General features: G+C 37.8%; 1 protein-coding gene across 14 annotated transcripts in view; it reads right to left on the bottom strand.

Annotated features, from left to right (window-relative positions):
- Positions 1-11,506: 11,506 nt before the first annotated feature.
- LOC106069732 (RUN and FYVE domain-containing protein 2-like) overlaps positions 11,507-23,103 on the bottom strand; it is a 112,343-nt gene continuing 100,746 nt past the window's right edge. For all 14 annotated transcript variants that reach the window (XM_056020177.1, XM_056020178.1, XM_056020187.1 and 11 more), the window contains 4 exons: positions 19,017-19,146; positions 18,066-18,160; positions 16,627-16,753; positions 11,507-15,304 (listed from right to left, as the gene is read on the bottom strand). In XM_056020177.1, the coding sequence (XP_055876152.1) occupies positions 15,164-15,304; positions 16,627-16,753; positions 18,066-18,160; positions 19,017-19,146 (493 nt within the window). In that variant the 3' untranslated portion in view covers positions 11,507-15,163. The remainder of the gene's footprint in view (positions 15,305-16,626; positions 16,754-18,065; positions 18,161-19,016; positions 19,147-23,103) is intronic.

Raw genomic sequence — 23,103 nt, 5'->3', positions numbered from 1 at the left:
TCTAAGTATTAAAAATAATGACACGCATTAAAGCAAATGAAAGATAAATGGAGTTGAAAGGTTTTAGTACTGAAACAAATGATGTGGGTTTGACCGGGGCTTGTCTATATGTCGCCATATTGTCTTCACCTTCTCTCAATACAATTTGTACCTTAGTGCTGCTAGAGTTCTACGTGACATGTCGTGTATGAACACAAACACACGTTAACACTTCCTTACTGCGTTGATTGCATATTGATTGCATATTGACAAAGAGGATAAAAAATATAAACAATTTACATCAATGGCTGTTACAGGCAGGGCCGGATTTAAGTATGTGGAAGCCCCGGGGCAGGATTTTTGTTCAGGCCCCTATATATATGGAAAAACAAAACGTGGGACTTAATCCCTCGCACTCTACTCTATTTTATTTGTTCTAGTTTCCAAAGTCATTTCTTATGTACAATTATCGATTATATTTTCAAAAGATAGTGGAATAATTATAATTTATTTAAAATATTTAAGTAATGTTTTATATTTAATTAAATTTTTTAAAAAGTCACCTTGGAATAACGATTTGGCCGCCCCCTAAAGTCGGCCGCCTGCGTGCAATGCACACATTGAGCACTAGGTAGCGGCGGCCCTGCTCTGATTATTAGATGCAGTAGTGCGAAGTAGACACCAGGAAAATGTATTTCTGACTCCCAAAATGCAGGTAAATGTTTGGCGTCGGGGCTCCTCCCTGTACTTTGGGGGTGAGGTGGGATTCCAGTGCCGCCCTACCGAAAAGCTGACTAACGGGTTTCACAAACTGTTGGATGTCACTAATAGCAGTTTGAGTCAACACTGGTTTATAAGCACCTACATTTGCAACCTATAAATATTAACATTTTATAAGTGCCAGATCAATACCATTATTTAGCTACTATTGAAAACATTTGGTAATTGGCGGTCATCCCAGGGTATTTTAATAATGTATAAAACATCTTCAAGTATGGATATTGATATTGGTTTTTGGTTTGAATAAATGACATCAAACGTTCTTCCTACTTGAAATGCTGTCAGCTTTTTTATTTCATAGATTTATTTCCAAAATTTAACTGAAATTTAACTTCGTAGTCTTGGTTATAATTTATAAACCAACTCAAAATCAAGTGCACAGTATAATCTTTTAGAGTCATTCTACAGTGAAGTTCAATTTACTGCGGACACGTTTTCACATGAGATGAAATGAGTCGATATCAGTCAATGACATTGTTACCAAACTTTATTTCGTTCAAACCAAGTTTATGAGCAGACAGGTGTGACATGTAGTTTAGAATGCCGATGAAATCTCTACAGAAACACCTTTCAGAATGCGCGGTCCACCCCATTCCCATCCTAGACCATCTCTTTAAGAAGTAGCTAGCAGAGAGGGAACACATGAAATAAACGATGTGCCCGAGAAGTCACTGTCAGACTTAATCCAATGGCTCAACTGGGGATACAAAGGCCGGGATTTGGTGGGCTTCTAGCACAAAGTGAACTACCCACATGAGCCCCAGTACTGGTGCGTCTCTCACTTCCGCTCTTTGAACACGACTGACCATTAACTCCGGGCTCTGTTCTGCTACTATCAAATATATGAACCGAAGTGTTCTTTTGAATGAGACATGTGAGCTGTGAGAGAGGGAGGGCTCTACTTACTGTATATGTGATCAGGGGCCCAGAGGAAGCGCCCTTTGAAAATCATCTACAGAATTCCGAGGGAATGTAGCCGGGATTTACCAAGACCAGTGGGGGGGGGGGGGGGGGGGAGTAAGAACATCTGTGTTCAATTCAACATCTATGATCCTATATTGTTAGAACCAGGACAACGGAAAACTGAATTTAAAAAAATCGCTTTGCTGTGATTTGATCTCTCAGATATGCTTTTCAACAGTGATATACGTGAGAATAGGGAGTGGTCTTTTGGAAGTGACTAGTTTCTAATTGATAGTTCCGCTCTAACTATTTTACAAAGGATATTTCATTTTATAGTCAATTCCATTCAATTTATATTATATTATATTATATTATATTATATTATATTATATTATATTATATTATATTATATTATATTATATTATAAGCATAGCGAGGATTTTTTTCAGTCCCTCCCCCCCCCCATTTGTACATATATTTTCGGAGGTTTTTATCGCCCTTTTCTTTGTGGAGTTAGTGGAATGACTTTAGATACCACTCGTGCCAGCTAGGGGGGCTGTGGGAGCGTTTTTTTTTCCCGTTGCATTTTTAGCTCCGAAAATGCATCTTCTGAGGTGCAATATCCTGCTATTCATCTAACAAAATATTAAAGGACAAATATCAAATCAGCAATTTAATTTAAACCCATCCATCGCTCGGCTACGCCCATGTATTTTATGATATGACATGATATAATATATCACGAATTTCTGTGCACCTGATTTAAACAATTATTGATAGTCCAGTCTCTCTACCACTACGTGATGCGGCGACATTTGATTTCCTTACTATGTAGATCTTCTTTAATTCTGAGAAGGATAATACCGAATGTTTCACCTAGATAACATATTCTGTTTCGGCCAATTCTCGGATGGCGTTAAGTTTGTTTGATTTTAAACTAGAATCTATCGTTTTAATTTATTTTAAAAAACATACAACATGGTTGTGGAATTCAATTTGTTTTTTCAGCCAGTAGAGACCACTTCAGCCAGTAGAGACCACTTCATCGGCCATGCGCTCCTCTCAAACCCTGTGAGGCAATAATGCCAGGACAAACATGAACAACTTAGATCTATATAGCGTTGTTCCCAAATCAAATGCGAGGCCTCAGGATGTTTCTCATATTCCTTTCCTCTATCCGGGGACTACCCTGTAACCAGAATTAACTTTAGATAGCCTATATATTTTTTTTTACAAAGCTTATATCAATTCACTTTGTCTGGTACAATTTTTGTACACGCAATTTTCCCCACACCCGATATCGGATCAAGTTGAAATTTTTAACAATTATTTCTTGTACCTGACAAAACAAGGAGCAATAAGCAAAATTAACCATTAATTTAATTAATTATTATTTAATTATTTTGTTTGGTATCGAACAAGGTAAAGAAATTGTACTATACAGATATTGCGGTATAAATTGAATTAGTCCCCTTTGTACTTTGTTTAGAGAATTAGGTCGTTGCTGAAAAGTTTGAAACTAACACTAGATAGCTATGTAGCCTTCTATTTTTAAAAGCACTTTGCTGGTACAGTGGTTAGTGTATTGGCTTGAGGAGGCTTGAGCCCTCGAGTTCGAATTCAAGTCGTTCACCTTTTTTTTTTTATACAATGCATTTAAAACACTATCGTGATAATCTTCAGCCAGATATCGCTTTCTCCCCCCCCCCTTTTTCCGTTCTGAACCGGTCCAGAGAAGTGACAGGATCATAGCGCAATGAGAAAGTGACAGGATCATAGCGCAATGAGAAAGCTAAAAGCATATAAATTGCACTAAACGAAAACAATTGGTAAAAATATTTCAAATGGCACAGATTTATTATTTATAGTCTAGATCTATTACAAATGTAATTACATGGCTGATCCAAATTAATTGATACAATTACATTTAATATAGGCTATATATAGGCTTTGTTTTTTTAAAGTATTTTTTAAACATATTTTTCTTGTGCTAACAACAGTACACATCGACAGTCAGCAGTACACATCGACAGTCAGCAGTACACATCGACAGTCAACAGTACACATCGACAGTCAGCAGTACACATCGACAGTCAGCAGTACACATCGACAGTCAACAGTACACATCGACAGTCAGCAGTACACATCGACAGTCAGCAGTACACATCGACAGTCAACAGTACACATCGACAGTCAGCAGTACACTGGCTTCCTCCTTGTACACGTAAAAGTAATCAGAGTGTACAGGAATTCGCTGCTGTACTTTTGACAGGATCACCTTGATGGCATAACCTTTAGATGTGAATGTGAGAAAGTGCAACACTAAAACTCCATTCATGCAGGAGGGGGAGGGGGAGGGAGTCTAGACATAAAAACATCTTTCAGGAAATACAATTCCTGTGACGCAAGAGGACATTCTCTCCCTTGAGGCAGGCTCGTGTTTCCTTGTGGCAAGGCCAGGCGTGGTACAGATTGGGATCAAACAGGAAATAAGCAGAACCTCCCTTCTTGATTGAGGAAGAAGGATCTAGAAACATTGGATAGAACGACAAGCTCTTACAACTATCATTGAGACAATAGTCACGTGACAAAACATACTTGTGTACACATTCTTTCACAACTTGTGGTGAAACAGTTTCTTACTGTCTTTAAATAGAAAATCTAGAATTACATGTTGCTACCCTTTTGAGAAATGTATTTATAGGTCAGACTACGGGAGACAACTTAATAGTCGTACCAATGGCGTCACTAGGGTGGGTGTCATCCGGTGCTGTCAGCTCAGGGTGTCACCCCGCCCCCCCCCCTTAAAAATCCTTTTTTTTTTTCGTTTGGCTGTTGCGCTGTAATACAGATAATATCTAGCCCTACGTTATTTGATGGTTTAAAAAAGTTTTAAATTCATTAGTTTATTACAATTTATGTACAGTTCACTGGGTTTGTGTTGTCATCATATTTAATACAAGTTGAAACTAGTCGACAACAATACAACCCAGTGTATTCTGCTAGGAAGTGACTAAATCGTCCCCATTAGGAAGTATCAGAACCATTCTTGGCAATAGCCAAAATGAAAATTCCTTTACAATATCAAAGCATATCATAATATCATTCGACTGAGACATTGTAATAATTCCTTTATCTTGGCTAGAGCTTCTTTTACAGAAAAATGAAATAACATCATCATCTTCAGAAATCTCAATGGCCACTTATTTACTTTCCAATTATATAATATTTATATTAATTACACGTGAGATTTCGAGAATGTCGTCCTTTGTTAAACAGTGACTATTGATTGGCATCCTGATAGTACGGTGCTAGTTACAAATTCATTATATTCGATTAAAACATTTATTTTTTAAAATCAAAACAGTGTTCCTATACATGCATTTAGCTGGTATACATTTGAAAGTAACATTTCACGTTTTTCTTGTGATATAACATTTTAAACCTTTTGATAGAATTTCATTAAAAAGTTTAAATATATTCAGTTGAAATGAAAAAAAAGTAGATATATCTATTTATTAATAGTGAATATCATGTTCCAATATTTAGCCACTGTCGTTTAATTTTTTTAATTGTCAGTTATTCCGAAAGTCCATTTTTTTTACTTGGGTGTCACCCCCCTAACGGGTGTCACCCAGTGCGGACCGCACTGACGCCACTGAGTCGTACTCCTCGATTGGTTGGTAGCTATGCACAGTGAATGATGCAAGAAAAGCGGCAATATCGTAGTGTGTTTTGGATACGCCAGACGAGTCCAGAATTTTAGAGTGAACAAACTTTTTTTTTTCTAGTGAGTTGATTTTATTTAAAATACCATTTAATCTTATGACTACTACATTTATTTCATCTCAAGTTGTAATATAGGTTGCATGTTACAACAGAGAATCTTTAGAGTTATTTAAAGTTTTATAAGTTTAGATATAATACGCCTACAACGGTTTAGTTGTCTGTCAGCAGTTTGGCGCCATAAGTTAACAACAATAAGTATCATACAATTTTACAAGACAATGTTCAGTATCTTTGCTGCAGATATCCGAATAGAAATGGAGTCAGTGGGAGCTGTGATGAAGGGGAAGCACTCTTAACACCTTACACCCTCCCCCCAACGTTACATGATTAAATTCTTTAATTAAACTACCCAAGAAAGCGGAAGATTATCAGGAAGCACAATCTAAATTTTGGTGCAAAGTAAATCTATAAACAGGGTTACAAAGGAAGTTTGTGTGGAAACTAACTCAAAATCGGCCCCCAAAGTGGTCCACTACGGCAAATAAAAATAGGCAGGGTGTTATGAACATAAAGATAAGAGAGTCAAAAACCATGTCTGTATAGTATGGCTTTAATACACTGAATGACTACACAACACACATTTCGTGAACACATTCTCACGGACGAATTACAAGCACATGTAAACATAAGAACGACAACCGATACAGAATATATTTTTCATAACATTCACCCCCGGTTCAAATAATACTAACTAGTATTATAAACAATGAAAGAATTAAGTAAATGTAGAATAATAATAGAGATTGAAGTAAACAAACAATGTAGAATAGCATGACATAATGTAACATGTTGATATAAGTAAGTGCAGAATAATAAGAGATTCAAGTAAACAAACAATGTAGAATAGCATGACATAATGTAACATGTTGATATAAGTAAGTGTAGAATTATAATAGAGATTCAAGTAAACAAACAATGTAGAATAGCATGACATAATGTAACATGTTGATATAACATGGTAAATCAAATAGCTTATTAAAATATATCATGATAGATCAAATATCACATTAAAGTCAAGTCAACAAAACAAAATGAAAGTAGTAAAATAAACAAATGTCATTTTGGAGACAAAACTGAATGTCAAAGTAAGAGCTCTAGTAAGCTGATGAGCTTTTACACTTTGTAGTTGGGCCTAGTTCTCCTTACTCTAAGATTGTAGGTATGTGTAGTTTCATCTGCTTGAGTTTCGGACGGTCTGGCTATGTCTTCGGTGGTGCTGGTGGTTTCTTCAGGCATGATAGAATCAGTCGGTTGATTCCTGGGAGGTGAGCTTTGGACGGGGCAGCCAATATCAAGCTCTGTTCTACTCTGATTCTCATTTTCTATAACTTTTTGATCCTCCCTAGGGGCTACCATTCGTAATGAGACAGTTTCCTCTCGGCCGTTTGGTGTTCGGATAACAGCGTACTGAGGGTTGCATGTTACCAAATCAACTTCCTCTGTTATGGGATCATATTTAGATGATCTAACGTTCTTCTTCAGCAGGACAGGACCTGGACTGGTCAACCATGTTGGCAAGGATGTCCCGGAACCACTTCTTCGGTTGAACCAAACAAGTCGTTCATGTGGTGTCCTGTTAGTTGCAGTGCATAGTAATGACCGGATGGACTGCAGAGCATCATTTAGTACTAGTTCCCATTTAGCTATGTCCAATTCCTTAGAATGTAGAGCCAAGGTGATGGCTTTCCATAAAGTCCCGTTAAGTTTCTCTATTTGTCCGTTTCCTCTCGGACTGTAAGGGGTCGTTCTACTGGTTGCAATTCCTCTCTCGTGGAGGAAATGCTGCACCTCTGTAGACATAAACGAAGTTCCCCTGTCAGTGTGGACGTACGCTGGAAATCCGAATAGGGCGAATAGTTCATTGAGACATTTAACGACCGTAGAGGAAGACATATCGGGACATGCAAATGCAAATGGGAATCTAGAGAATTCATCTATAATGGTAAGTAGATATCTATTTCTTGAAACAGTAGGGAGAGGTCCCTTGAAATCCATACTAATTCTCTCAAAAGGTTGAGTTGCTTTAATCAGTTCTCCGGTCGGCTGTCGAAAAAAACGGGGCTTTAGTTCTGCACAAGCTTGACATTGTTGTATTACAGTTCTGACGTCATCACAGGAAAATGGAAGATTTTTAGTCCTTACGTAGTGCAATAGTCGAGTAACGCCCGGATGGCAAAGACTAGTGTGCAGCAATTTAAGATCATTGCGAGTGACGGCAGATAGATAGTTTCTGGTAAATGTATCAGCAAAAGTGTTCTGCTTGCCAGGGCGATAGATGGCGTCATAGTGGAAACACGAGAGTTCTAGTTTCCACCTCTGGTATTTTTCATTTTTAATTTTTCCTTTGTTTGACCTGTTATACGTGAAAGAGACAGATCGCTGATCCGTAACAAGTGTTAACGCTTTATCAACTAAGAAATGTTTCCATTTCCTCAGCGACTCAACAATGGCATATGAAGAATGTTTTCTTTCACTTTTTGTTAATGAGCGAGAGAAGAAAGCAACGGGCCGGCCATCTTGGTTGAGGGTAGCCGCAATGGCTATATCAGAAGCATCCGTCTCAACGGTTAAAGGGCGATTTGGATCTATAGTATATACGGCGGCTTTTTCAAGCTCATTTTTTCAAACTTTCAAATTTTCTTTTGACTTCTTCGGAGACAGGAAATTGTTGATTTCTTGTTAACAGGCTTATTTTTGTTGAGAAGTTAGGTATCCACTGTGAGTAGTAAGCCAGAAGACCCACTACTCGTTTCTGTTCACGCATGTTCACTGGTACGGGTAATTCCCTTAGAGCGCGAAATCTCTCAGGATCCGGCTTAAGTTGTCCTTTGGAAATCTTGTATCCTAACAGTCTCACTTTAGCAGTGCTAATTTCACTTTTTGTTTCATTAAGAGTGATTCCATACTTTTGAGCACTATCTAGAAATCGCTGTAGGTTTCGGTCGTGTGATTCAGAGTCCATACCGCAGATGGTCACATTGTCCACATAAGCAAAAGTGTCAGTGAGTCGTTCGTCTTCGATGATTTTGTCAATCGTACGCTGAAAACAGGCGACTCCATTCGTAACGCCAAACGGAATCCGACGGAATTGATACAGTTTCCCACATGCTTCGAAGGCTGTGAACGGTCTTTCCTCTTCTTTTATAGGAATCTGATGGTATGCACTTTTCAGGTCTAAAGTGCTATATACAGAGTACTGGGAAATCTTCTCTGCCAGTTCGTCAATTCTGGGCATAGGGTAGGCGTCTAGTAGAGTGAACCGGTTTATGGTTTGGCTGTAGTCCACAACCATTCTTTTCTTATGTCTGTCATTTGTTGTGACTAGGACTTGTGCACGCCAGGGAGATTTAGATGGTTCAAAAATTTCATCCTTTATTAGTTGTTGAATTTCCTTCTCTATAAACTTTCTATCTGGAACTGAGTATCTGCGAGACCTTGTAGCCACTGGGGTACAGTTTGGTGACAGATTACTAAATAGGCTAGGAGCCTCTACCTTCGCTGGCTGGAGAGTACTCAGGCACAACGATGGTTTCTGACCATCGAAAGGAATAAACAAGTTTTGGTGCAAACTTATAAAGTCAAGTCCAAGAATTACGTCAGAGCATAAATTGTCTAGTAGAGAAAGTCTAACTCCCTCGTATCGTTCATTTTTGAGACGTATGTTAGCGTAGATATGTCCTTGAGTGATTCGAGATAGATGGGTGGAAGCCATAAATATTCTGTTGCCTAAGGAACATGTCTGCCATTTGTGCTTCTTAGCGATGTGCGTCGAAATATAGCTTTCACAGCTCCCAGTGTCTACTAGGGCTTTCAATGGCACGTTGTTGATGCAAATTGGTATTGTAGATTTGTTTAAATTCAAAGGCTGCACAGTAGCGATAGCCGAAACTGTTGAAGATCTAGATTTGCAAACTCTTTGAAAGTGACCTTTTTTGAAGCACTGATTGCATGTCACTTCCCTTGCAGGGCATTGAGAGCGGGGATGCTTAACCCTGCCGCAAAAGTAACACTTGCTAGCTAATGCATTTATTTCATGTGTGTGTGAATTGCTTGCACTTTGAGGAATCGTTACATTTGGCAAGGGTGAGGCCGAAGAATTGGTGAGAGTAGTTGCCGCGCAATTAGTTTCCGGCTGTGATGATTCATATTGTATTGAGTGCTGATAAGCATGTTCTAGTAAGCTAGCCTCCTCGAAGGCGTCCTTTAAACTCAAAACAGTCTTTTCAAGTAGACGTTTTCGAATGCTGTTGGACACTAGTCCATTGATAAACGAATCTCTAATCTTCTCGGTGTTGTTCAGCAGTCACCGCTTTGAAGTTGCAATCTTTGGATAGAATTCTTAATTTCTGCATGTAGGCGTCTATCGTTTGACCTTGCTCTTGTTTGCAAGTAGCTAACCTGTGCCTAGCAAACACCTCATTCTTTGGTTGAATGTAGATGCCATTTAGAGTCTGGATAGCTTCATCAAATGTCTCTTTATCAAGTATCATTTGATATACAGCAGGAGAGATATAGTTTATCAGTAGTTTCGTAGTATCAAGATTATCTACTGATACTACTGATATAAAATTTTTTAAAGTTTCATACCAGTGCTGCCAATGCTCTGCTGCTTGAGGTGCTGTGGGCTTGATGTCAAACTTCTCTGGGCGAAATATCCTATCCATTTCGAAATTCTTACAACTTCACTGTTTTGGATTCAGTGTATTAAATTGTTATGAACTTAAAGATAAGAGAGTCAAAAACCATGTCTATATAGGCCTAGTATGGCTTTAATACACTGAATGACTACACAACACACATTTCGTGAACACATTCTCACGGACGAGTTACAAGCACATGGAAACATAAGAACGACAACCGATACAGAATATAATTTTCATAACACAGGGTTCAATATTTTCAGAAAGAATAACATGAACTACAAACTATCACCAACTACAATCCTACCTCCCTCGATACAAAAAGAAGAGACATGCTTGTGTCGAAACTTTTGCCGATAATGTTGTAATGTTAGTTCGACTAACGACCTGATACAGTTTTAGGTGTCACTTACAAAGACAGCATCACGAATGAAGAGATTAGAAACAGGATTAATACAGCAATAGGAGCCCACGATGACCTTCTAAGCACTGTAAAAAAAATAAAACCAACGTAAGCTCAAACTCTTTGGCCACATCACAAGGTCCTCAGGAAGAAAGAATGGATAGACCTGTCAGTGAATAAGATTCTATCAAAGGTAAAGGACAGGGAAGAATGGAGAAAGACGGTTAACAGATCTTGTGTGGTGCCCCAACGGTCCAAAAGACTACGGGATAGGCGAACCTGGGCTAACTGATGTTCTTGACTAACTATCTAATGGATTGGATCTAATTGCTTTCAATCTCTCATTCAATGTCTCTCTATGTATAGTTGTATTCCCTTGGAAAACAAACAACACTTTTCCCTTTCATTTGTCTAAGTGCTACAGAGGTCACTGCAGCGCACGTGTATAAGTGCTACAGAGGTCACTGCATCGCACGTGTATAAGTGCTACAGAGGTCACTGCAGCGCACGTGTATAAGTGCTACAGAGGTCACTGCAGCGCACGTGTATAAGTGCTACAGAGGTCACTGCAGCGCACGTGTATAAGTGCTACAGAGGTCACTGCAGCGCACGTGTATAATATGAGACACGACTTAGTAATTGTTGTTTTAAATTGTATTACTTTTATATACGCACTAAATTTCTCTTTAAAAAATTTTTGTGTGTGTGTAAATGTGGGTGGTTAGTATGACAGAAATACTTAATCTAAAACCGATGGCATAAATGAGCTGAAAATATGTTGGAAAGTAATTTCCCTTACTAAATAGTCGCCCGTGTATTTTACTATTAATAGTGAATAGTAAAACTGCTTGCATAGTTCATTATAAAAATTACATTTGTCGCTTTCAGAAAAGAAAAACGTAGCCGCTGCATCTGAACTTTGAAAGGTCTAAAATATCACTATGTCGGATTTTCACTATCTCTTCTACTTTACGGGATAAAAACAAACAAACAAACAACAAACAATTGCAAATCTCATTAGTCAACGTAATGTTTTATTAAGTTCATGAGAAGATAACTTTATTACATATCATGGAAACCATTCTTACATTTATAAAATAAATCAGAAATGATAAAATGTAACAAGATAAAAGTCTGTTTTACGTACAGAAACTTCAATCTCGTGGTTAAAACAAAACAAGTATCAACATATTAGCATGGAATTAAAAATTAAATAATACAGAAAAAACAACAACAGTAGCCCTAGGAAGCTTCAAGTACAGCTAAACTAATTTCAGTCTTTAAGAGCCATCATTTCCCATCGCATGAACACTTTCACATCTATCGCAATGTAAAATGACACGAGGAGCAAGACATGAGGAGCTGTTTGTATGCACTTGGTCGAGATGTCTGAAAAAGTTTTAGATAAACCCCTTTTAGGAACCTTTGATCTGGGTAAGGAATTTGTTTCGTGGCCTGAATGAAGGATTGACTCTTTCACTGTTCTGTCTGAAGGCTCCCATCAACTAGATGACCATTTCATGACATTCGTTTGTTCATGGGTCACGGTCCATTGAGCCACGGTCCATTGAGCCACGGTCCAATGTGAGGCTGGAGGCCGAGCCAACAAGGGGACAAATTCCTTATGCCTATACAGTACACCACTGGAGATCATTTCATACATCAGACACAAGCATGGTATGATGTTTAAAACATTTCCTGTGCAAAGTGGAGGCCCCCTTATAATAAATTGAGCAGGCTACAGAAATGCATAATTCAGCCCGGAGATTAGTAACAATAAAAAAATGAATGTATCGAGTTTTATCTTGTATTTTTTGTATTTATCATAACTTAATTGAATTACCCATATTGCAAGTACAGGCCTTCTAAGACCGATGCCTAGAGAATGTTAGGAAGATTTCAGTTTTAATATGTATTATTTGACAACTAAGGCAAATTATTCACATCAGCATTGTCTCTCCCTACTTACAAAAAAAAGAGGTCTATGCTACACTTGATACATTTCACAAAGAGAGATAACTACCTTACATTTCACAAAGAGAGATACTACCTTACATTTCACAAAGAGAGATACTAGCTTACATTTTGACCAACGGATGTGATGGTAACTATCCTATTTAAAAAAACAAATCCTATTTAACCTGTGGCACCAACAAGCAAAGTTTGTTAGGAATGCTGGCAGGCTGACAGCTCATGCAATTATTGGACAAGTCAGCCTCATTCACTGCTAAGCTGTACAACATAGATATACCAAATTATAGGCTGCGGGCAACATCTCGCACATGATTTGTAATGCCCTTCGAAATGTACACCCACAATGCACAATAAAATTGTAAGGGCTTCAACTGTTTTTGTGATGATGAGACCCTAGAACTTTGTCAGAAATATATTTGACATGAAAAAGTTGGGCATCAGGTGCTGTAGAGAAAGATGACAGTGAAGAGCTCCAAAGCTCAATACAACATTTTACAATTGCCAGAAAAAGCAATGAATTCTATTGACACTTATTTAGTTCAAAGACTTGGTCTGTCAACACTATGTACAGGAAGGTTCTCAGCACAAGAGGCAGGCCAGTTTTAGTCATGGACTATATTTTACCAGACATTGAAGTCTTGAAATCTTGAAAGAAAAAGTTTTCTATAATCCAATATAATAGTCCTAAGAAAATAAAACTGAAAACACAGCATCTTGTAGGTCTCACGATACTGTCAGTAATATCAAAGTAAACCAAACTAATATCAATGTTTATTACTTCTGTTGTAACTTAGATAAAACAACAGATTTCATGCAATGCTGAAGCACATTACTTCTGAAAGAGTTATCTTTCTTTTGTCAATAGCACTGCAGCTTGTACTGAAAGTCACAAACCCATGCCCACCATTACAAATACAATCACACCTAATCCAGCAATGGTAAATACATTCATTCACACACACACACTACATGTATACATTTGATCACAAGGTTATTTCAAACTTCCAAATAAATACTCTGTATCCTACAGACACAGTGATCTATTTATAACATTTGACCAGCCTGACAGCAGCTATGCACAGATGAACTAATAACCTCCAGATTATAACCAGTTACCAGTTAGAGAAAGAGTGAAGCAAGATATTGATAAATACAATATTAAATGATATATATATATATATTTCTTGTTAACATCATACAAATGCCTGATTTGGTAAGTGACGTTTACTATAGTATGAGTACTCTTGTTGTGGTCAGATGCCCAAATCAGCATTGTTAGTTTTGGAATGGACTGTATTTAATTGGTGACTTGACTAATGCTGACTAATCCCAAGTAAAACCCACAGGATGGAAGTGAGAGCTTGATGATTCCTAGATCCAACTAAAAGTCAAGTAAATAACATTCAACATTAACTATCATTACACTCAAAGTAGTTCTTCTAGACAAGAGACTTAATGAGCCAGGACATGTTACTCTCCCTTTATGATTAATTCCAGCATTGTAAATTAACCCATTCAGTACCAGCCCCTCTAAAGTTTGGACCTCCCAAGTCCTAGTCAAAGGGATAAAGTTCCGCAAGAAAACTTAGCGGGTTTGCAAAAACATCAATAAAAAATCTATTTCCAAAGATAATATAATAAATACAACTGCAATATAATCAGCATCAATTACTCTTTATGTCTAAAGACTTCATGTTTTTATATAGAAATCTTTAATCTTGTAGATCTATGACAAAGTGCTAGATCTACAAGTTTTTAAATTAGCTTGGTCTTGGACCTAGTGTTGAAAGACGAGTTTAGAATATTGCACAATCATGCCTAGAACTAGTCTAAATCACTGCTTTCATTTTCATCATTTACAGTACCTAAACATCTCACTTTGAATCGTTTCAACTCCTGAAATAATTCATTATCATTATCTAAACATGACAACCTAATGCCGTGATTTACAGATATTGATGAGTGTTGAAAGCCGATTTGATATTATTTTTTTTTTTCTTTATATTCAGCCAACGTTTTTCAAAAATAAATTTATAGCATCTTGGTATCTGCTAGTAACATATCTAGCGATAGTTTTATTTCATTGGTTATTAATACGCTGCCGTATAGCAGCTGGTAGATCAAATGCTAAGTGGACGTTTTTGGCTGCTGTGGGGTTGAATCGGTAGAGGCCATTTTTGGCCACCATGGTACTAAATGGGTTAAACATGGAAAAATATAAACAGAAACTTTGTAATCTCCCTTTGCTTGCATTAATTTGAAATCTTTGTGAAATATATATGTCGGCTAGTTTTGATAGGCTTGTAGTTCTGTAGGCAGGAAACAAAGGAAAGATCCAAACAAGTCAGTGGATTAATTTGAGTTTCATTAGGAAATAAAAATGATAAGAAAATCAAATTTCTTACTGTTTCCTTTTTTTTTTTTACAAAATATGTAGTAGTAAAAAAACAGACATTTAACACAGGAGATAACTCAGGAAATAGATGAGCTCCAAAATGGACCCAGAGTTATCTGATGATAAAATATTGATAAAAAGGAGTAACAAAGCAAAGAAACAAGAGCCACTGGTTGAAAGAAGTCCTGAACTCACTGAACACAACAAGCCAGTTGAGATGGACATGAGCTTACACCTTGACTTGGCCAACAAAGAAAAAAATTGCTCAATTCTTCAATGTCCAGCATTGTCTTTACATTCCTAGGATGAGGCTGAGTAACGGTGCAAAAGCTGTGTGTTACAATTGTCACAGACTCTGACGGGTTTAGATGAAGAGGGGAGGGGCATTTTGTTGTCTGAGCATTCTGAGCAAAAGATATCTCCACAATAACGGCAGTGATGCTGTGGAAAATGAAAATAATTTTTAAAAACATTAAGTGATATAGCATTTATTCTATGAATAAACATGACATAATATCTAATAATAGCAGTACTAAGGTTCAAAGGTTATTGAGAGAAGAAGGGGAAGAAAATATGAGGAGGACTCGAAACACCAACCCCGACCTGGAGCCATCACCTGGAAGCGATGTCTATTCATAATTTTTGTTGAAGCTCTAATAGCTTACAACTTCATTTATGTTTCATGAGTTAAATTACTAAAACTATGAAGCTATCTAGAGGTAATGTATTCATATTGTCTTGTAGTCTTACAGAGAGATAGATGCAATTTTAATTAGCTTTTTTCTTTTGGAAGACCTCGGACTCCAATATGGGGACTATTATGTAGAGAAATGTGGTCAAGCTCTGAAAGGAAGGGGGGGGGGGATAAGGGATAACAAAACTTGCTTAAAAGCTCTTTTTTTTTAGTGAGACAGATAGCGAAAGTGGATGTAAGACTGGTGCCTGGTCGATGCAAGGCGATGGTGTTGGGTCAGGGTAGGAGGTTCGAACCCTCTTCGGGATGTGGATATTTTGCCATATTTTCTTCATCTTCACTTCTCAATGACCTTGGTATCTTTGTGTTGCTATTATTACATGTTACATGTCATGTTTGGTCATCATTTATTTCAGTATTAAAAGCTACAAATTACATTTATGTAGCATTTATTCTAGAAATAATTTCTTTTAAATGTTTTGCAAAAGTAAACAAATTTTTTTCTAACTCAAAGTTTTTCGATGTCTATTACTTATTGCTAGGCTGCTAATCCAAAACAATCTTAAATTGATTTTGAAAAAATCTTGTCTAAGGAATAACAAATAAACTGTCAAATAAACTATTAGTAACATGAATCAACACTTGTTTGTTTAAGCTCATATTTTGCAAGAAACTCTAAGAGTTTGTTTTAAAATACCATTCTTTGTCTTCCCAAAGCAGACTAGACTATACAGTACAGTAATTCAATTTTTAATTGACTTGCACTATCTTAAAGATAGCTGTAAGCACTTCTTGTTGACAATTCTATTTTAAAAATTCATTTTTGATCACATTAGAAATAAATTTATAGGCCATTGAAGAGAAATTATTTAGAAGTAATAAATCTTGGGGAATACATTTAAAAAATTAACGAAATAACTAAATTTGCAATTGATCAATTTACCAGTAAGTATGTTTTTTTTTGGTTGCCATTTATGTATCAAGTCTTTTCAACTCTGACCTAGTAGCATCCCCAATCAGCCAACTCTTAAGATGCCTGAAACATTTGTGAGCTACTTCCAAGACTTACTTTTCTTCTAGCTAATGAGAACTCTTTAGTGCACTGTTTACAGTTAGTGACTGTGTCATCACTGGCCCAGTGAGCTTCTCTCTGCATTGCAGTGGCTTCCCTTAAATCTTCAACTTTCAACTTGGACCTGTCCAAATATAACAATTACAAAGATCTATGTTCTATTTTGTTTGTAGTTCAGAACTGTAAGAGTACATGTACACAGTCACTGAAAAGTGTCTCATTGTGTTTAAAACTTTGTGTTAAATTTACTTTGTAAGCCTGATGCCCATAAACAAGTAGCTTCAAGAAGAAAATTCATAATAAACTTTATTTGAGTCAGAAATAGAAAAAAACTCTTAATTCTTCTTTGAAAGAACAGACCCCCCCCCCCCCCCCAATGTGTTCTACCTGTGAGGATGTCATCATGAAGAGCTTCAAGTAAAGGGGGCAAAGAAAACAGGGTTATCCATCCTTTTGAACTAACAAAGAACTATTATCAAGACAAAACATTCAACCCATTAGTTCAATGGCAAGGCCTGAAAGGGAAAGTAGCAGGGAAGGTAACTACATCTCTTGCCATTGACACAACAAAATGTGATTGGCTTCCAGGAGGAAACAGAATTTGTTTTCCGTTTCTCAGAGCTTGAGGTATCAATTGATGTTGGATGTTCAAGTTATTGTAAACCTGTTTGTTTGGTAGAGAAGATATTTCCCCTAGTCAGTTATGATTGTCTCTATTATCAAATAATAAATAAAACTCCCATCTATGGAAAGCTCTCTATTCATTGCTTGCAACCATTAAAGCTCCGACTTTCCCATCACAATGTAGATAACATCGATACCATTTTCTCATACACCAACAACAAACGTAACAAGTTAGAGTGGAATAGATAGTGCTTCAAAGAACTGTCCTAGTAATGTTCCTTGGTTCAAACGCTAACTGCTGCCATCCCAAGGTTTCCTATAAGAGGTTTGGGCCAGGATGTAATAATCAATTCTGATGGAACCTCCAAAACATATAAAACAAACAAACAAGAAAACTTTTCAAGGACAAAATGCTATAAAAGTAGGTCACAGCTTTATTAGTCAGAGTTTCATTGTATAGAGGAGAATTAATTTAGTAAACAATAAAAGTAGTGAAGTAGTCGATAACATCAAACATATAATGTTTCAGTGGATAGTGTTTTGTGAAATTTAATATGGCGTTATTTGATTGTTGTAACCTTAGACTAGCCTACAATACATTTTAAATTCTATTAAAATATTTATCTTTGAGATTTTTTTATATTGCAAGAATGATATTAGAATAATAATTGACATAGTGGGTGGTCTTTGTTTAAATATAGTTATTTGTAATTTAAGTCACAAGATATTTTATTTTGAAAAAAAAAAAGGGTTGAGAAAGTGAATTTGATGTGAAAGTGAATAAAATGGGAAAGAAGAATCCTGTGACCTACTCTCTGAGATGGGAGCCAAGCTCAGCCAAAGCACTCTCCTGTTCCATACACTTGCTCTGAAGCTGTTCATGTTGGCTCATTAGTTGAGCATAGTCCTGGAAGAACAACAAGACCACAGTGTAACCCCACGACAACAGTTACTTCAGATCAGATATAATATCTCCTGCTCAATGGTATACATCTATAACACACTGAACTAATCATGAGGCTTCAAACTTAGCGAATCAATCATGAGGCTTCAAATTTAACTAATCAATCATGAGGCTTCAAATTTAACTAATCAATCATGAGGCTTCAAATTTAACTAATCAATCATGAGGCTTCAAATTTAGCCTGAACTAAAAAATGAAATTTCTTTTTTTCCAACAGATATAATAATGTTTTTACTAGTACAGTTAACATTTAAAAAACTTCATTGAATACAATCACCAAAAGTGGAAGTAAAAGCTGGCTTTGTATTTTACTTAAAATCTTTTAAAAAAAAGTTTCAAATGCAGAACTTTGGCACTGATCAAATATAATATGGGTCCCTTTTATTTAAAAGAAGATTTTCAATCACAGCATACGCTTATTGAAGTTGGATGCAGAAGCAGGGAAGTTACAGGTAGCCTTCCAAGACTAAAACAGTGTTTGACCTGAACTTAACATAAGGTGAAGGTAAGTAAGGTTTTAACCTTACCTTGACATTGAAGGTCATCAGTGTGAAGATTACAAGAGCTGACCTAACCTGACCTTGAAATAGAAGGTCATCAATGTCAAGATAACAAAGAGTTGACCGTATCTGAGATAGAAGGTCATTAGTGTGAAGATAAATGTTCAGCCCAACACGACCAAGAATGTCATTGGCATGCTGATCAACCAAGGGCTGTCCTGACCTTAAGAAGACAACTAGGCTGCTGGTATGTAAAGCTAGAGGTCTCACAGAGTACATTCAGATACACCTGCTCCTACCTTGATGAGTGAGTTCATCTGAGCCAGTTCCATGTGAGCCTGGGCCACCTTCTCCTTCTCCTGCTCATAGTTGTTTTGTAAGCTGGTCCTCCATTCTTTCTCTATCTGCAGACTTGTCTCTAAGGCAGACCTGTGCAACAACAACAAGGGGATTGATTGACTTGACATGATTAAGTCTATGTGTGTCATGTGTGGGTCTTTAAGATATACGATTACATAAATGTTTGAAACAAATTTAAGATTTTTAATCATGACTGATGCTTAGAACCTTATTAGCAAAAGTTAAACAACAAAAGGGGACTTATTCAACTTATACCGCCATGATAGCCAAGTACAATTTCTTTCCCTTGTTTGATACCAAACAAAATAATTAATTAGCAATAGTAGATAACTGATTGGTTAATTTTAAAAAAAAATTGATTCTTGTTTTTTTTTTTCAGGTTCATGAAATAATTGTGCAAAATTTCAACTTGATAGAAGATTGGGTGTGAGAGAAATAACGTGTACAAACTTTTTACCAGACAGACAGAGTGAGTTGATGTAAGCTTTGTAAAAAAAAAAAAGGTTCTGAAGGTGAATGAACTGTGGCTAGGTCATGTTTGTAGATCTTTTCTGGATTGCCTGGTTGCCCCAGGCGACTTCAAAATTATCATCTTGAACTTAAAAAGTTACTGGTTCATCCTCATTACACATACAACAGAAAGTTGCATCTTGGGTAGTCCAATTCCATGTTATTTTTATCTATAACTAATCTGACTGGCTAATCACGATAAGTACAATTCCATGACAGTTTGTTTGGTGTAAAGTTATTTCATAATGAGTAGGGGAAAATAGTCCAATCAATATTAAAGTCAAGTCAAGAAATCAAGACAAAAGGAAGTGATCCCAGGACGTATATAGAAGTCAAACTATGGCAAGGCGGCGACAGATGTTGGAACAAAATGATCAACAACTCCTCACCTGATCATTGCGCAAATGTGAAGCACACAAAAAGTCTAGTACAGAGACATCAACAAATCTAAGTCTATTAACAGACTATCTAACAAATATATAACACCCAAACTAAATCTTGACCAATACCTTGTACGTGCCATACTCTAGATAAGGAAAAGTACACCAACATCTATATATTCCAGGAGACACACAGACACAGATGTGCCATTACTGATTCTAATAGCTAAACTCAATAGCGGAGAAACTTTATTTTCCCAGACCATAACTTCATTCCGAATGTCTGGCTATGGAGAGACTAGCGTTAACCTGTTGACTAAACCAATGCACCATGTGGTAACACGAGAGCTCCCAGCATGGTAGGGCCCAAAGGTTTCAGCCCATGGGCATTGCTCGAGGATCATCTCATTAGCAGCGGCGCATCTTCGGGTTGGGACCCGTTGCCTCTCAGCAGGCGACACATATTCACAAAACCTTGTATTTCAATAAAGCAGATAAGAGAACTTCCATGACTGAAATGGCAATGTGTGGCCTGGACAAAGACAAATCTATTCCCACTTCCAACATCGATCTGTTCATTCAAGAAAGTCTATAAGGCGGTACACGTTTACTCGTGGTGCTAGTCAATACATTAGATACTAGAACAAGTGTCTTGAAGTAGCGTCCAGTTTCTGCCAAGCGCGTTCTTATGTGGCGGATAGAAGAAGGACTTTTAAATACAAGGGATAGCTGTGAATAGCAAATAAACAGCCACTGACCAACTGGTTTGCAGTCATGGAGGGTGAGGTGGGGTATTTCAGTGGTTAGGATTTCTCAAACGTGCAAATAGCGAGTGTGGGAAGCTTTAGTGTAAACCCGGGTAAACTAAAGTAAACTAATCTAAGCCCGGGTAAACTAAACTAAACTAATCTAAACCCGGGTAAACCAAACTAAACTAATCTAAACCCGGGTAAACTAAACTAAACTAATCTAAACCCGGGTAAACCAAACTAAACTAATCTAAACCCGGGTAAACCAAACTAAACTAATCTAAACCCGGGTAAACTAAACTAAACTAATCTAAACCCGGGTAAACCAAACTAAACTAATCTAAACCCGGGTAAACCAAACTAAACTAATCTAAACCCGGGTAAACTAAACTAAACTAATCTAAACCCGGGTAAACCAAACTAAACTAATCTAAACCCGGGAAAACCAAACTAAACTAATCTAAACCCGGGTAAACCAAACTAAACTAATCTAAACCCGGGTAAACCAAACTAAACTAATCTAAACCAGGGTAAACTAAACTAAACTAATCTAAACCCGGGTAAACTAAACTAAACTAATCTAAGCCCGGGTAAACTAAACTAAACTAATCTAAACCCGGGTAAACTAAACTAAACTAATCTATGCCCGGGTAAACTAAACTAAACTAATCTAAGCCCGGGTAAACTAAACTAAACTAATCTAAGCCCGGGTAAACCAAACTAAACTAATCTAAACCCGGGTAAACTAAACTAAACTAATCTAAACCCGGGTAAACTAAACTAATCTAAACCCGGGTAACTTAAGCTCATTAGCTATAGCAGTTCATCTAGAAGAGGCAATCGAAAAGTAAAACGATTGAAACTGTTGGTGACTCGCATGGTCCCTAGGACAGATGGTGGGCGACTGGAATACATGTGTCTTGAATCAGCAGAAATGCGCCAGTTTTAGAAGCCCAACTTACGATCGTTAAGCGTTCATCTGAATGTCTCAACAGCTAACGAAGTATTCGGTTGTCTCGGCTAATACTTGACTATTATCGATACGATCGAGGCACGGGCAATAGTAACCTTGACCTCACCTGCTCGAGCTAGTACACATTCCTAGTAAGCCAGAAATCTGTAGGAGAGTTTCTAACTGACATCAACACCCACAATATTGTCCCCGCTCACACTGGGCTTCAGACATGGGTAGAAGCTCCCGAGGGATGTTATCTAAACTTGCTCCACCAACGATTTCATCATTCACAGGTCAATTCAGTCATTTTGGAATTTATAATGTCTTTTGGTGGCGAAATACGTTGACTGAATGTACTGAATTAACCAATGGAAAATCAAAGCTTCCCACGGCTACCATATTTCATTACAAATACCGTGAACTTGACTTTTAGGCCCCCCCCCCCCCCCCCAATAACTCTTACTAGGTCACCCACATATACTTGAACTCTCCCCAGACAATAAATACACGCACACTGAGAAAGCGATACGTTTTCAACGAATAACTTAATTAAGAATTCTGAATCCTTTTTATCTTCAAATTTACATCACACGAAGTTGGCGGCTCGCGCACCCATTCTATTCACTTCGCCACTGCATCGGTCAAGACACTGTTGGCGGCCAAGGATGCAGCTGAATGTAGTGAGTTCATCTCCCGCTACACCGAACACGGTTTAGTTAGTCTGACGGACACGTTCCAAAGCCCTCCTCGTGAAACAACAGCAACCAATGATTGACTCTGGTTTCCCTGAATTTTAATAGAATTCGGCCAAAGGGCTGGCGTGGTTGCTACATCTGAACAAAGCGTGACACTATGGATTATCCACCTCGACAGAGCTGACAACATTCCAGACTACATCTCACAGGCTAGTCTGTCTCCTTACAAGGTGTAAGCTCGCCACTGTGGCATCATCTTTGACACTTTCCAAGAGAGTGAAGCGTGCTCCCAGTGGACAGCTACCTCTCACGAGACTACAGCGTGCTCCCAGTGGACAGCTACCTCTCACGAGACTACAGCGTGCTCCCAGTGTACAGCTACCTCTCACGAGACTACAGCGTGCTCCCAGTGGACAGCTACCTCTCACGAGACTACAGCGTGCTTCCAGTGGACAGCTACCTCTCACGAGACTACAGCGTGCTCCCAGTGTACAGCTACCTCTCACGAGACTACAGCGTGCTCCCAGTGTACAGCTACCTCTCACGAGACTACAGCGTGCTCCCAGTGTACAGCTACCTCTCACGAGACTACAGCGTGCTCCCAGTGGACAGCTACCTCTCACGAGACTACAGCGTGCTCCCAGTGGACAGCTACCTCTCACGAGACTACAGCGTGCTCCCAGTGTACAGCTACCTCTCACGAGACTACAGCGTGCTCCCAGTGTACAGCTACCTCT

Source organism: Biomphalaria glabrata, chromosome 2, assembly GCF_947242115.1.
Source record: "Biomphalaria glabrata chromosome 2, xgBioGlab47.1, whole genome shotgun sequence".
NCBI classification, from domain to species: Eukaryota; Metazoa; Mollusca; class Gastropoda; family Planorbidae; genus Biomphalaria; species Biomphalaria glabrata.
The sequence above is the reverse complement of the archived record's forward strand: the minus strand, read 5'-3'. Positions and strand labels throughout refer to the sequence as shown.